The 15,573-nt window shown below is 33.8% G+C and overlaps 1 protein-coding gene and 1 pseudogene across 1 annotated transcript in view; both read right to left on the minus strand.

Moving 5' to 3' along the window:
* Positions 1-10,130: 10,130 nt before the first annotated feature.
* LOC118198853 (histone-lysine N-methyltransferase SMYD3-like) overlaps positions 10,131-15,573 on the minus strand; it is an 89,606-nt gene continuing 84,163 nt past the window's right edge. Inside the window, exon 12 of the mRNA XM_085812012.1 lies at positions 10,131-10,371. Within this exon, the coding sequence (XP_085668138.1) occupies positions 10,285-10,371 (87 nt within the window). The 3' untranslated portion in view covers positions 10,131-10,284. The remainder of the gene's footprint in view (positions 10,372-15,573) is intronic.
* LOC146998935 (elongation factor 1-alpha-like) lies at positions 12,027-12,813 on the minus strand (annotated as a pseudogene).

Below are 15,573 nucleotides of genomic sequence, written 5' to 3' on the forward strand. Positions count from 1 at the left end.
TGCGAAGACATCTTCGGAATCATTTGCACACTCTGCTGAGGTTAATACTGCTGGGGCTACAGGTTTTTCTGCGGCCGGCAGTCTTGGATTCTGAGCTCTGAATCCGTGCCCGGTGGCGTTCTTCACCGCCGTTGCATACGACGGTGAGTTGACGTCGTTAGGGGGAGCAGGCATGGGACGTGCTTTAGTAGCTTGTGCTTGGGGCTTAGAAGAACCTTCAGGGGGGGCTGTCTGAGCAGCTGCCCTATATTTAAGCGTGGTTTTCTTTCCACGAGACCGCTTATTAGCTGGGTGTCGAGGACAAGATTTATATGAGGCTGGATGACTTCCACCACAGTTGCAGCAAGTTGCAGGTACATCAAGCCCCTTGGTGCACTCACGTACCCAGTGGGGTCCAGAGCATCTCACACAACGGATTGGCAAAGTGCAGAGTTCCGAAGAATGGAAAAATCCCTGGCACCTAAAGCATTGAATAGGGCCCTTTCGGCCGCGATAACGCTCAATGCTGACTTCTGTGCCCCACATGTCAGTGACGGCAAACAGTTGGTCGAGGAAAGGGTGTGGGATGACTTATACATAAACAAGTGGCATTAGATGTCTAGAGCCTGGCTGGTAAAGCCGAACGCAGCGATGCGCTTTAAATCCCAGTGACTCGATTTCCTCTTTGACGTCCTCGACATCAGTTTCCACAGGGAGGCCTCTGACTACAATTTTGACTGGCCGGTCCTGTTTAAGATCAAAAGTTTTGAATTGGATGCCGGCTTGCTTCATCCAACGTGTGACCTCCCTGAACTCCAGTTCAGTCTGGAGTTCAAATTTTTAAATATGGTCCAGTGAAAATTTTTAAATATGGTCCAGTGAGAGTACTCTTAAGGTTTGGGGCAATTTCTCTTAAGAAAGACACCTGGGTCTTCCAGTTCTTGCTACTCCTCATATGAATAGCCGGTATTTGATTTTGAGGCTGTGGTGGAGGGGGGGGGGAACGCTCCGTGCCTGCTCGGAACTGGTTTCTCCCTCGGGGGTTTGCTCCTTGACGGGGTCACCGCCGTTGATGAGTCATTCTTTAATAGCTTCATAATTATTTTTACTGTTTTTTCTAGCAATATTAGTACTAGCTAAGTAAGAATTTGAAATAAAAGTATTTGAATTTTGAATAGTATTTTGGTTACTGTTACTATCCACAGTTAAATCAATTATGGGAGGTTTTCCCATTTTTCTGGTGGCGGGAGTAATAAACCCCTCAGAATCCACTGTTTGCGTCTTGCGCTTACGGGCAGAAACAGGTTTTCCTCGGATCTCGTGGGTCGTTTTCGCCTCCGTTTGGAGAAGAAGAGGATTTTCAACGGCTGTAGCGGCCATTTTGGTTAACCGCTCAGTCTCGATGATTTTTAGAAATTCATCTCTGGTCGGAGGCAAGTGAAAGATAGGAACTTCTAACACGTTCGCTATCTCGTTGATCTTATGAAAAAGTACTTTACCAGCATTGTCAAGCTGATTGTAGCTGGCAGTATCCACAGGAGTCGGTGTTCGTCTCATGAAGTTTTTCTGCTTCTGAATTGATTCGAACTGATGTTTGAGTTCGTAAAACTGACTGACAAGTCTTCCCCGTTCATCATCCGGTGCAGGGATGATTTTCTCTGGTTGCGAATTGCACATTGTAGTACACAATTGCACAGGCGGAGTATCCAATTTGGTATTTTGCACATTTTGCTGTGAAGAATCACAAAATTCCATAGTTGAAGGCTGTCGAGCGACCGTCCTCGTCCGCGTCCATACTCGGAATCCTCACTAGCGTACGATAAAATCGGAGTCTTTAGCCAATAAGATTGCTTTGAGTGATCACGTGCTTTTCTCATTTGGAATAATAAATATGGCTGCATTTCGTTGGAGCGAAACTCAACTAATAGATTTCTATAGAGAAAAAGTTGTGTTGTGGGACACGAGTAATGTAAATTTTAAAAATAAAAAATTAAAGGAGTCTTTTATTTTGATAAGATTTGCTTCCCCATTACTTTATATATTCAAATATTATCTAATTCTGGGTGAAAATGATTTTAACTCCCCGAAGAAAAGTTCCAAAAACTATTAATGATGCCATGTCATGGGTACTAGATAAAAATATTCAGAAACTACTTGAAACTGTGGTCGCACTCATTGAAAAAATTCAAAAAGCAAAATCTCCAGTCGAGAATAAAGCAGCGCAGAGACTCAATTGACTTCGCCGAAAATGCGAGTTAATCAGGTGACGAAGTACATAGCTTCTCCGACAACTTCTTCACGCGTGATCGTAGCCTAGTGGTAAAGAGCAGCCTAGGTTTTCTTTGTACGTCGAGATTGTGGGTTCGATCCCCCACCCTTAGTTTTGGAATTTCTGCGCCTCGAAGAACTTTTTTTTTTAGTTTCTCATTGACTAAATTCGAACTGCATGACTTAAAAGTCAAGTTTTATTTTTTCGCCTACGGGTGGGCTGTTTTTATTGAATTTTAACGTCTTTTTTTTTTTTTTTTTTTTTTTTTATTTTTCGAATGGCCGTTGGCACTTGTTTTAGATCTACTGATCAAAAGAAAATCAAAAGTCAAACTCAGTTTTGTGTTAATTGAATTTTGCGAAAGCAAATTACATCCCAATTTAATTGAATATTTCTAAATTTTATTCGCTGATTAACTGATAGAGTCATATAATCATAGTTTTCAGACTGTATTAGTTATTTAATTATGCTGATATTAGTTTTTTAATGTTCAATAAGTATACTACTTAAGACTTTGCACCTTTATGATATTTCGTATTTAAAATTTTTGCACTGAAATTACACTGTTGCTTTGTAATGTAGTAATCTTTATTCTTTATTAATACTTTTTACTCATATTGGTTTGATATTCATGATATTATTGTCTATTTATTCATTAATAAAGGTTTTGATTTAAAGCACAATAGCTACTTATTTTTTCTGAAATATGGTTATTTTATTATTTCAAGATTTAAATGAACAAATAGGAGTGTCATAAAGTGAAATTTAAAAATAAATAAATAATCTAAAAAAGGAGTAATCTGTGTACTCAGTACACAAAAAAAGGCTTTTTTTTTTTTTTTTTAAATTTTCCTGCAAACTAAATTTAGCAAAAAATCAAAATCACGCGGCATCATCCGTAAACACTTTCCGAATTGTACTGTGTATTCAATACGCAACTCCCGGAGCAGGGAATTACGAAGGCACTATGAATTTCTCGTCGTTTGACCCAATTTCTGGTCCAAACGCATTTTTTCCCTTCTGTAGCAGTAGCTAATTTCAAAATTGTAGCTGTATCTATAGTAGCAATTTAAAATAGTCAAACATTATTTTTTACTATTTGACACCACCGTAAGCTTTGTTTACAAATCGTAGACGGTGTGACGCTGTAGAGGGCGGGAACACTTCCTTTCACAGTGATTGGCTGAGTGAATTCCTGTACTAACGAGAAAATCGTTCCGTGTGGACAGGCGAGCTATCTCAGATATTGTCGGCCAGATAAGTCGGCCGAGAAAATCGCTACGTGTAGACGGGCCTATTATTGTGGATGTACTGTGTGAAAGAAGTTGGCCGCTAAGCATTTAATATAGCCTTATTTAGGCTGTATTTGTAGGTCTCTGGGTGCTACTTTGGTAGACAGTTGCACGGATTTTTGGCGATTTACATTGGCGCGGTTTTTACAGTCGTCAGCCATCTTGAAAAATGCTGTTTTTACGTATTTTACGCATAAAGTATTCGAAACTTAAAAAAAAAAAAAAATAAATAAATAAATAAATATCGTTAAAAATAATGGATTAATTTTTTGTTGAAAACGTTGTTTTTTAAGATGGCTGGGAAATGTAAATAAATACATTTACTAAGACTATAAAATGCTAAAGTAAGGTTAAATGGTGCTACTTTGGTAGACGGTTGCACGGATTTTGGCGAGTTTTTGGCAATTTTTCTTTTGGCTAGTAATACGACTTATGGTAAATCCATTGCTGGATAAGTTATTTATGGTAACCGATACTTTGTTGACATTTTATTTAAAAAATAATGCGTGTTATCATGCATAAATTCCGTGTTTTAAATATTATTTATGGCTTCTAAATATTAAAAATCAATTTAATTTTGCATTTTTATTTGAAATAAAAATTTTATTCTTTATCATATTTTATGAAATTTTATGCTGTGGATGATGTAATCAGTGACGTCACCTTACTTTAAAAGTAATTAGTTTTAATATCTATAAATTTAATCTAATGTTTTAAACATTATTTATGGCTGTTAAATATTAAAATACAATTTAATTTTGCATTTCTTTTTTAAAATGATTTTATTATGTATGATTATTTAAATAAATTTAATTCTAGGCGTGATGTAATCAGCTCGCTGATTGGTTTTAGAATATTTGTGCATTAATGAGCTGTAATCAGCTCCCTGATAGGTTGCTGAAAATTTGTGCATTACCGCGCCATTTTAAAATTTAATTCATATCTTCGAATTCCTTCAAAAATGTCTCCTTCAAAGATGAATGTTGTTTTTGATAAGTACCAAGAATTTTTGGTTTCGGAATCAAAAAATTGTCCTTTGAGACCTTATTTTCGCCAGCCTGGCTTTCCTAATCAAAGATTTATTTATAAGTTCTTACAAGGGTCAGAGGAAATTTATTTTAAATTTTTGAAGGAAACGTCGCTAATTGTTTCTTCAATGAAGTGCGAAAATGTAGATCACAGATGAAGACCGTTAGAAGAGCCGATTCTGAGACGGCCGTATATGATATTGTGGTCATGTTGGAAGAAATAACCGCTGTAACGGTAAGAAAATTATTAGACATTCCTCCTTTTTTACCAACAATAAACTAATTGCTGTCATTTTAGCTCTAGTGTACGAAGCGTTCTTATTTACTTATTTTAAAGTATTTAATTTAAGTAATACTTTAATTCTTTTAAACGTTGGTATGATGGTTTTTAATTCGATATTCAATTTACGTAATATTTTAATCCAATTAAACGTTGGCGCAATGTTTTTATAGTGGTATTTTTATTCTATTTCTATGCTATATGAAAGTAATAATTTAACCTTTTTTTAGTATTTTATACTCGTAGTAAATGTATTTATTCTATATATATAATATATATATATATATATATATATATATATATATATATATATATATTATATTCTATATAACGTATTTTAAAGTATTTAAATTTAATAATATTCTAATTCTTTTAAATGTTGGATGATGTTTTTTATTTCGATATTCAATTTCAGTAATATTTTAATCTAATTAAACGTTGGCACAATGTTTTTAAAGCGGTGTTTTTATTGTCTTCTTTGCTATATGAAAGTAATAATAACCTTACTTTAGTATTTTATACTCATAGTAAATGTATTTATTTACACTTGCCTGCCATCTTAAAAAACGACATTTTCAACAAAAAAATTAATCCATTATTTCTAATGATATTTATTTATTTTATTTTTTTTAAGTTTCGAATACTTTAGTATGCGTAAAAACAGCGTTTTTCAAGATGGCTGACGTTTGTAGAAATCGCGCCAACAATTGCGCCAACGTAAATCGCCAAAAATCCGTGCAACCGTCTGCCAAAGTAGCACCGGTTAAATTATTACTTTCATATAATAGAATAAAAACATTGCGCAACATTTAATTGGATTAAAATATTACTTAAATTGAATATCGAGTTAAAAACATCATACCAACGTTTAAAAGAATTAAAATATTACTTAAATACTTTAAAATAAGTTTTATAAGATTTAATTATTTAACATTAAAACATATGCGGCAATAAATATCTCAGGAATTTTTTAAAATATTGTATTAATTTTTTAATAAAAATTGAAGCATACAATTATGAAGTAAAGGAAATTTATATACTTACATTTTTTAACCTGTCTTATATTGATAAGTACCACACAAAAAAAATAAAAAAATAAAAAAAAAAAAAATAAATAAATAAAAAACGGTCCGCTAACGATCTTCATCTGTATGATCCACATCTCTCACACTTCATTGAAGAAGCAATTACTCATGTTTTCTCAAAATTTAAAATAAATTTCCTCTGACGCTATTAACAATTTATAAATAAATCTTTGATTAGGAAAGCCAGGTTGGCCAAAATAAGGCCTCAAACGGCAATTTTTTTATTCCGATACCAATAATTCTTGGTAATTTACATAATTCGAACAACAATAACAACATTCATATTCGAAACGGACACATTCGCTTTGAAATCTAAGGAATTCGAAGAGATGAATAATAAAATTTTAAAATGGCGCGGTAATGCACAAATATTCAATAACCAATCAGGGAGCTGGTTACATCACGTATAGCATTAAAATTATTTAAATAATCATTCATAATAAAATCATATTTAAAAAAATGCAAAATTAAAATGTGTTTTAATATTTAACAGCTATAAATAATGTTTAAAACATTAGATTAAATTTATAGATATTAAAACCAATTACTTTTAAAATAATGTGACGTCATTCATTACATCATTCACAACATAAAATTCCATAAAATATCATAAACAATAAAATTTTTATTTCAAATAAAAATGCAAAATTAAATTCATTTTTATTATTTTGAAGCCATAAATAATATTTAAAACACGGAATTTACGCATAATAAAACGCATTATTTTTTAAATAAAATGACAACAAAGTATCGGTTACCATAAACAACTTGTCTAGCAATGGGTTTACCATAAGTCGTATCACTCGCCAAAAAAACATCGCCAAAAAATCACCAAAAAATCGCCAAAATCCGTAGCTCCGGTCTCTGAATGGAAGTGTTTGGAATATACAAAGGAGCGTTGATAATTTCTCGTAAGATTTTATTTTGTAGAACTTGCAATTGTTTTATATTGGTTTTAGCTGCATGTTCCCAGACCGAAGCTGCGTAAAGAAGGGCTGGACGAAGTGTGGACAGATATAAAATTAATTTGTTTGTTGCAGATAAGTTGCTTCTCCTACCAAGAAATGGTCGCATAGTAGCTAAGGCCCAAGGCCCAAGGCGATATTTTCCGGAGTACCTTTGCAACTTAATGCAATTACCTCCACAACTTCGTTAAGAAAACTGAAGTAATTAAGAAAAAGCACTGGCTAAAGGGTAATGAAGGAAACCATTAAGGGTTTACGGGGAAAGAAGTGAATTAGGAGTCCACACTAAGGACGAAAAAATTCTTTCTGCTTTCAACCTGTTTTACCAGATTGAAAGAGAGAGAGGTGATGATTAGTAGCTAAGGTGATTTTAAATTTTTGTGCTACTGAACGGAAGTGGGTTCTGAAGGTAAGGTTTTGGTCCAGGGTAACTCCAAGATATTTGGTTTCATTAATCCAGTCTATTTCTTCATCAAATATTTCGGGAAGTGGAGGGTAATAGTTTATGTTTCCCTTACAGCTGACCCGTTGAATATGGTTATTGTCGTACGGAGTGGAATTAATGGTGATAAAAGGAGAGAAGCAGCCTAGTAGTGAAAATAAAACCAAATCTCTGTTTCTTTATTCCTGATAACATCACATACATATTTAGCTGCTATAATTCTATTTATATGAATATATTCTCCCTTCCTTTTTCTTGAAGTTTCATACAGGAATCGTGATCTGCTGCAATAGTGGAATTAAATTAATATTTAACGGATGATTATTTATCTAGAAGTAATGAATTTTGTGGTGGAGGAAGTCCCAAAAGCTAATATATCCCATATTGTATAAACTTGTTCTAAAACGATTATACATCCCGGCTACTTCAGCGTTCTGCGAACGGATCTTCTCAAAAACAAACCAAATACGTACTGAGAAAGAAAATTTAAGAAATTTCGGAGCCCTCCGCATTATGGAAGACTTCTAATAGGCTTCCTTTTAAAATTATACTTTCTATGGTATGGTCCACCAGTAATCCTATTTTGCAAGATTTCAAAACTACTATTAATATCAGCGCTGTATATAATCAGTTACTTTAGCCGGTATCTCATCCACATTGCTCTAATACGCAGTTTTCAACATACACTTAACACCATTTTATTGCAAATTCCTTCTTCCTCCAGACATTCCATTTACTTGCTGAGACAGAAAACAAGTAATATAAACTTTTTTTAAAATAAATTACTACTTAGGTCAACAAAGAAAAATTTTATTTTAGTTACTTTTTATTAACATTATTAACATTTTTTCGTTTCTGATTTATGAAGCGGATGGTGGTCTATAATTTTTCATTCTATCCATCTCTTGTAATGCTTCATTATTGCAAGGAACCTTTCCAGTGAGTTTCGAGCAGTCCAGCTCTTCAATTAATATTCCATCTAATGATTTCACAGGACTCAAGGGCAACATATGCTTGACCTGCTGCGAAGAATTTTCCTAGGAAGCTTTTCTTGGCGCTTATGTTTTTCTTTCTCTAATCGACGCTTGCGTTGTGTTGTAGTTTCATTTCGCTATCTCCGTTTGTGAAGCAAGGGACATTTTAAAGGGTTATATTTTAAACATATATTATTATCAGGTTAACACAGAAATACGGGAGAATTTTCGCTACATAATGAGACATTTGCTTCATCCAACTCTATAAAACTACAATTCTTTAATTCCATACACTTTAAAAATCTTTAAAACTTTGTCTTAGTGTTGCCACTTATTTTTGTTCAATATTACAATACCATTAATCACAGTCATGTACTATTATTATAAGTTGTTTTAAAATTAAATTTTACAGCGCGTGAGAATTCTTAATAAACGGTCATTACTATATTTGTAAGTCTTATATATAAAAACAGCATATCTTTAGTTCCAATAAAAAGGAATAACTAAGTAGGATAGGAATTGACTTTAATATGTGAAAAAACTGTATTAACATCAAGTGCCATCCACTGCAAATTTTAGAAGAATGTATTTGAACTTAAGTGGATGAATCAAAAGCATTTTATTAACGACAGAAAATTTGAACAAGATATAGGGAGAGTGTGAGCTTAATAGTAAGAATTTAAAAATGTTGGTACTACTACTAACTATACTCCACCAAATGTCAAACGGATTGCGTATTATTACAGAAAATCAGCTAGCGTGCAATACTGCTTTTAACAAAAATACTGCTTTGGGAGTTAAATTCTACACCCTTTTTTCTGGGACATATTAAGACATCTCCATACCGTTTTTGAGATCTTTTATAGTAAATAACCTAATTTACGCTGATATAGAATTCTGTAATTATTTTCTCCATTAAACTAGGACATGATTTTCCTAACAAAAATCACTGACATAATCATGCATTACTACAGAATACTTAAAGAGAAACCTTTGAACAGTAAATAACATTTGTTCTCCGTTACTACAATTTGGCACATACTCCAAGTAATTTAAAAATCATTTAAATTTTCTTAAAAATTATTTATTACTTATATATATTTGAAACACAAATGTTACATTCCATACAAATATAACTTGTTTTATGCTGCATTTCGAAATAATAATTTATTACATGTTAATACTCTTTGAAATTTATTATTTTTGTATTTTAATTTACATTTAAATTCTGACATTTAAATTTCACTTAACTCATTTTGAATACTAAAATGAACTATCTATTCTGCATCCTTGTAACTTTACATTAACATTTTAAAATGTTATAGGAGTATGAACTAAATAATTGAATAATTTAAAAACGACTTCTGTTATTTTTACAGCAGGCAGGGTCGGACCTAGGGTTTTTGATGTTCGGTGACTGCGAGTTCTAAATTCTGCCGCGAGTTTGTTCTTCCTTTTTAAGAGTTTTGCCACTTCTAAATTCTGCCACCCGGTACGACTACACGGGTTGCACAGGTTCCATTACTTGGTTTTATCATCTGATTTTCGAATTAAATGAATACAGATTAATTACCCATTATCTGAAAATACGATGTCTCTAGCAAACGATAATATAAATTAAATGCAGCACATTTCGATTCTCGGTATTTTTCCTGACATTATGAATTTTTCTTCCATATTAAAATTCTGAAATAAATTCTATTAATAATTCACTTATTCTTTCCTAATTATGCAATACCTGTACTGCTTTACGCGTTAAGGTATATTAATAATATGGTAATTCTGTTTCGAGTTTACTAAGTAAACCAACAATCAATTATAGAAAGATGCGATATTTATTCTTTTTCATGACTAAATAAAAAACAATACAATGAAATTTTTACATTGAATGCCCAAAATGGTATAAGGAAAGCAATTTCTTCAATTACAAAAAGAGAAAGTACATATTTCAAATGGGGAAGTTAAAACACCTAAAATCCTTGAAGAAGCAAATTCATAAATTTAAGAGTATTTAGTATAGGGTCATCAGGATCAAAAGTCCGTTGAAGGCGACAGAGCTGCAAAATGCCAAAACAAATCATATTAAAACTTAGAAATGTGAAATACAAAATTAAACGTAGAAAATATTTCAAAACATCGTCATTAAAAATTGTAAAATACAGAAAAACCTAAAATATTAAATACACTTAAAAAACAGTTAAAAAATTAAAATTAAAGAGTTTCTATAGGAAACAATTAATTCGGTCAACGGACAGAAAGATAAAATTTTGGTACGCAAAAATGAAAGTTTTCTTTTGGCCTTACTCGGTAAAAAGACACTTAAGTTGATGCACCAACTGACCTCATTTTCTGTTCTTAAAGTTTCAAATGTAAATAAATGGAGCCCCGTTAGGCCTAGCGCCACATGATTATAAAACTACTGCATTCAGATTAACTAAAGGCATGAGAACAACATAATTCTATCACTTTTAAAGCAAAAAATGTTCTCTTTACCAACATATGGGGGGGAGGACAGAGCTCACAGAAGCGGCTAAAAGGCTACCTCTTGCCCAATGAAATTAATTGTAAACCATAACTTTCTCTAACTCGACCTGAAACCATTGACTCCCGAATTATTGTCCTCGTCGAATTATTTGATGTGCAAATAATTCGACGAGATATTTCTTAATGATAGTTGAATACAATAAGTTCCATTTTAATTATAAATTAATATTGTGAAATAAATAAAAATTAAAATATTGTGAATCTTCAAGCTCAGTTGTGCTATATGTGTTGTTATATTTTTCCACTCAGCCCTTACCTTCAACCACTGCTGTCTTCTCAGTCATCTACGCAATATCGAAAGCTGTTAAAAGTCCCAGTGCCTTCATCTAGTGTTAAAAGTGTTAAAAGTTAAAAGTGCATTTTAACTGATAGTGTTAAAAGTTCCAGTGCATTTTAAAACATTATGCATATATATATATGCAAGATAAAAATATGAAAGCACACTTCTAAATTTAAATCACTATAACCTCTTTTATTTTCTATTTCATTTGGCAACTTCATCTATCTGTCCTAAAAATAGCGCTTCATCATTCAAATTAATTATTCAATCTTACATAACTCTTAATGCAAATGCCTCTTGACCAATCACCAAATTGTAAAACAAATTTAAAAACTGAAACTTTTGACTCCCTGCCTTCTTTCTATAAACTGATGCGTCACTTTTGCTTGTTTTTTCCTCTTGGCCAGATGCCTTTCTGCAATCATGTGTGTGCTGCTACATTCGCTTCTATGGAAATAATATCAAAATTGTAAATGTTCTTTAATAGGCACGAGTAGAGTGCCAAGTGAATTGTGGCCACAAAATGGGAATTAAAAAAAAATAAAAGGAATTTAATCCGGCTCCACTGCTTCTTCTTCAAAAATGGATGGACGCTCTAAGCATCAAGTATCTACGCCATAATTATTTTTGCGCATTTACATCTCAGTGTTCTTATAACAGTGCATCCAAAATTGTTCTGTCATTTGTGCCGCAGTCATAATCAAATCTTACATGTCGTGTCAACGAACCACCATTACACACACACAGACATATATATACGTGTGTGTGTATATATATATACATAATGTAAAATGCATAGAATGAAGATGTGTAAATGCATAGATGTGTGTGTATGCACATATATGTAATATTTCGGCAGTCGGGCAAGATGAATGAAGCTTGGCAGAAATGATGACACAGAAGTTAATTGTTTCGACTCCACATCTTTATTCAATTGAAAGGCATGTCATCACTCTTTATTAAATAAAATTAAATTCACTGCGTCATAGTATTCTAACAAAGAAAGGCAGAAGAGCAGCAGTACAGATTTTAGCAGCAAAGGGAGAAAGCGGTCTCTCTCTCTATTGCCCATCCTTTGTACCATGGTATGTTCGTGCTAAGTTCTAACATGTTATCTCCATTCCATTCAGAGATTGGAACAAATGGAACTGTTGCAGGATTGTAACCAATTTTGTTGATATAAGTTCACACTTCATTCTTAATTTCTTCAAAACGAGACTCACTGAAAGGAGGTTCAGTTGGGTTCATTTTATTTAAGCCAACAATCATTTGTTTTACGCCTAAAGTGTAAGCAAGTAAGGCATGCTCTCTTAGTTTGGCCATTTTTAGATATACCTGCTTCAAACTCTCCAGTACTAAGCAGCAACAATCAGAACAGCACAATCAGCCTGAGATGTTCCAGTAATCATGCTCTTGATGAAATCCCCGTGTCCAGGGGCATCAATAACAGTAACGTAATATTTTGAAGTTTCAAACTTCCAAAGAGTAATATCAATTCTTATACCACGTTCTCTTTCTGCTTTCAGTTTATCCAAAACCCAAGCATACTTGAAAAAGCCTCTTGGGCTTCTTTTTCGAATTTTTCAATGGTTCTTTAATCAATACCACCACATTTGTGGATCAAATGACCAGTCGTGGTACATTTTCCGGAATCCCAACGTGGCCAATAACCACAATGTTAGTTAATATGAGTCTTTTCTTTAGACATGACTGCTTACGTCGTCAACTGAAATAAATAATTAAAAATCTTTACACTGAAATTAGATTACAAATCTCACCAAACTGCGAGCACATATATATATACACACACGCACATGTTTAGTGACGCTGATAGCAACAAAAAAGGGAAGTGCACAACTAGACATGCGGCTAATTGTATCTGAGTTACGCGAGGTACATACGTGCGTGTGTACGTACATATAAACGTCAGGAAAAAAAATCCCTTCTGAATAATCCTTTGGTAAATGTTGTGACAAACTTCTGCGGGAGGTAGGGCATATCATAAGGATTAAGAAATTACATAGTAACCCATGCCCAGAAACGTCATTATACGCCGCCAGGGGGGTGCTGTACAGAAGAGTGCCAGTGAAAAGTGAGAATTGCCTCATTCGAGCGGTAGGTACCATACGAAGAGCACGGAACGCTTTACGAACTGGGAGCTTGTAGACATGCACTTAGTGTATGGAATAGCTGAGGGTACTGGATTAACCGCTGCACGCATTTATGGAGAACGCATCTCCGACAGACATCAACCATATCACAGTTTGTTTGCACGTCTGCATCAAATATTGTGCGATTACGGATCATTAAGAAGTGGACTCCATTTGAACAGATCATTCCCGCATCGATGGATTGGGCGTGGTGGACCGGTTCCCTGGCTCTCCACGCTCATCGGATTTATTGAGCCTTGATTTCTTTCTCTGAGCAGCTATCAAAAGTGTCGTGTATCACGATAATGTTGCGTCTGAAATGGATCTCTTGTCAAGACTCCGGGCATGGGTTCCGATGCAGTTCTTAATCCTTATGATGTGACTTAAGAGTTTCATACTTTGCCGGTAACATATACATATATAATCAAGATATAAATAATTTAATCAATATTTTATAAGAAAATACATCAAAATTGGAATCAAAACAATTGAAAAAATAACATAATAAAAATGCAATAAACATAAAATAAAACAAATAGTTGAAAAATCTTTGTTCGTTTTCAAGCAGCAGACGAAAACGTTTCATCAGAGTCACATTTTTAAATTATATCTGGATGATTTCTCGTATATAGAGGTGCTCGTATCTCAAGGTTCCACTGTATATGTTTCCGGTGTGCATAATTCTTTTTAGTGTTTTTATAACTGTATTGATATCTATGATTGAGTTATGTGTTTTATTTTATTTTATGAATAATATTAACGGATATATTTTTTTCTCTTTGAGAATAGAAATGATTAAAAAGTGAAAAGGGTTTTGTCTATATTATTTAAACTGTGCCACTACTGTGTCGTTTTTATTCAAATAAGAATAGTTTTATTGCATTAATATCTTTGCTGGCGTTATTCTGAAAGGTATTCTAATACTTGCTGCATTTTCGAATTGTGTGTTTTTAAATTATTATTTCGTAATATTTGAGAATAATATATATAATTGTATTTTTCAAAGAAAACTACAGTCGAAACTAATTTCTTAGAGCATTTAGAATTTTGTAGATATCACACGCATTAATAATAGAAGGAACATATAATTTTTCTTCAACCAAACAACGGACTTTTCACCGGACATTGAAAGTACGATAGATAACATGGCATTTTTGAGAGTAGCCAGGAAAAAGGATCTGCAAGTGTTAGCCACAGAACTGGGTCTGCCCGTCTCAGGAAAGTGATTCAACTCAAAGAGTTAATTACGCACGCAGATAATGTCCAGAAATTTCCAATTAAGTTAAAGTTTTGAAACATTCACTTTAATGAATCTTCGAAGTGACGAAGGTAAACATCTACATACAGAACAGCGTACTCAACTAAAATCCTATAAGGTATTTCTCCCGCTTTCCAAGCGTCCTTCGTGGTGTAGTGGTTCTGCACGCTGGCCCGGTATTCCAGAGGTCCGTGGTTCGATTCCCGGCGAAGGCGTTGTTAATTTTTCATCTCTCCGGCCTCCAAAAAATATCCTAATGTCTCTACAGTGGCGCCCGAACTAAAAGGGTTGTGGATGATGATTCTCCACACCCAGGATTTGGCGACTAGGTCCCCTAAAACCCTAGTCGCCCTTTAAAAAGGGGAGTATATAAGGTATTTCTCCCGCTTTCCAAGCGTCCTTCGTGGTGTAGTGGTTCTGCACGCTGGCCCGGTATTCCAGAGGTCCGTGGTTCGATTCCCGGCGAAGGCGTTGTTAATTTTTCATCTCTCCGGCCTCCAAAAAATATCCTAATGTCTCTACAATCCTTATAGCAAAAATTCAAGAAAACCGCTTCAAACCAGAAGGAGATCCAACCCCTTACAGTGAATTTTTCTAGAATAATCCTGATTCTATACTGTTGAACGAATCACCCCGATTCAATAACATTTTGAAGAGAGTCATCCTGATTCCGTGCTGTTGAATGAATCATCTTGATTCAATGACGTTTGAAAAGAATCATACTGATCCTGTGCAGTTTTGAGTGAATCATCCCAATTCAATGAAGTACGAAGAGAATCATCCTGATTCTATGCTGTGCCACGAATCATCCCGAGTGAATGAAGCATGATGAGAATCACCTTGATTCTACGGAGTTTTGAACGAATGATGCTTGAAGAGAATCATCCTGATTCAATGAAGCTTGAAGGAAATCATTCCGATTCTATGCTGTTGATGAATCATCCCGATTTAATCAAGAGCAAGACAGCCCAAAATATATATATATCATAACATTTATACGATCATAATATTAATATATATATATATA

This window comes from Stegodyphus dumicola, chromosome 2, assembly GCF_044657685.1.
Source record: "Stegodyphus dumicola isolate Sdum_Otavi_A_Nest chromosome 2, ASM4465768v1".
In the NCBI taxonomy this organism is placed as follows: domain Eukaryota; kingdom Metazoa; phylum Arthropoda; class Arachnida; order Araneae; family Eresidae; genus Stegodyphus; species Stegodyphus dumicola.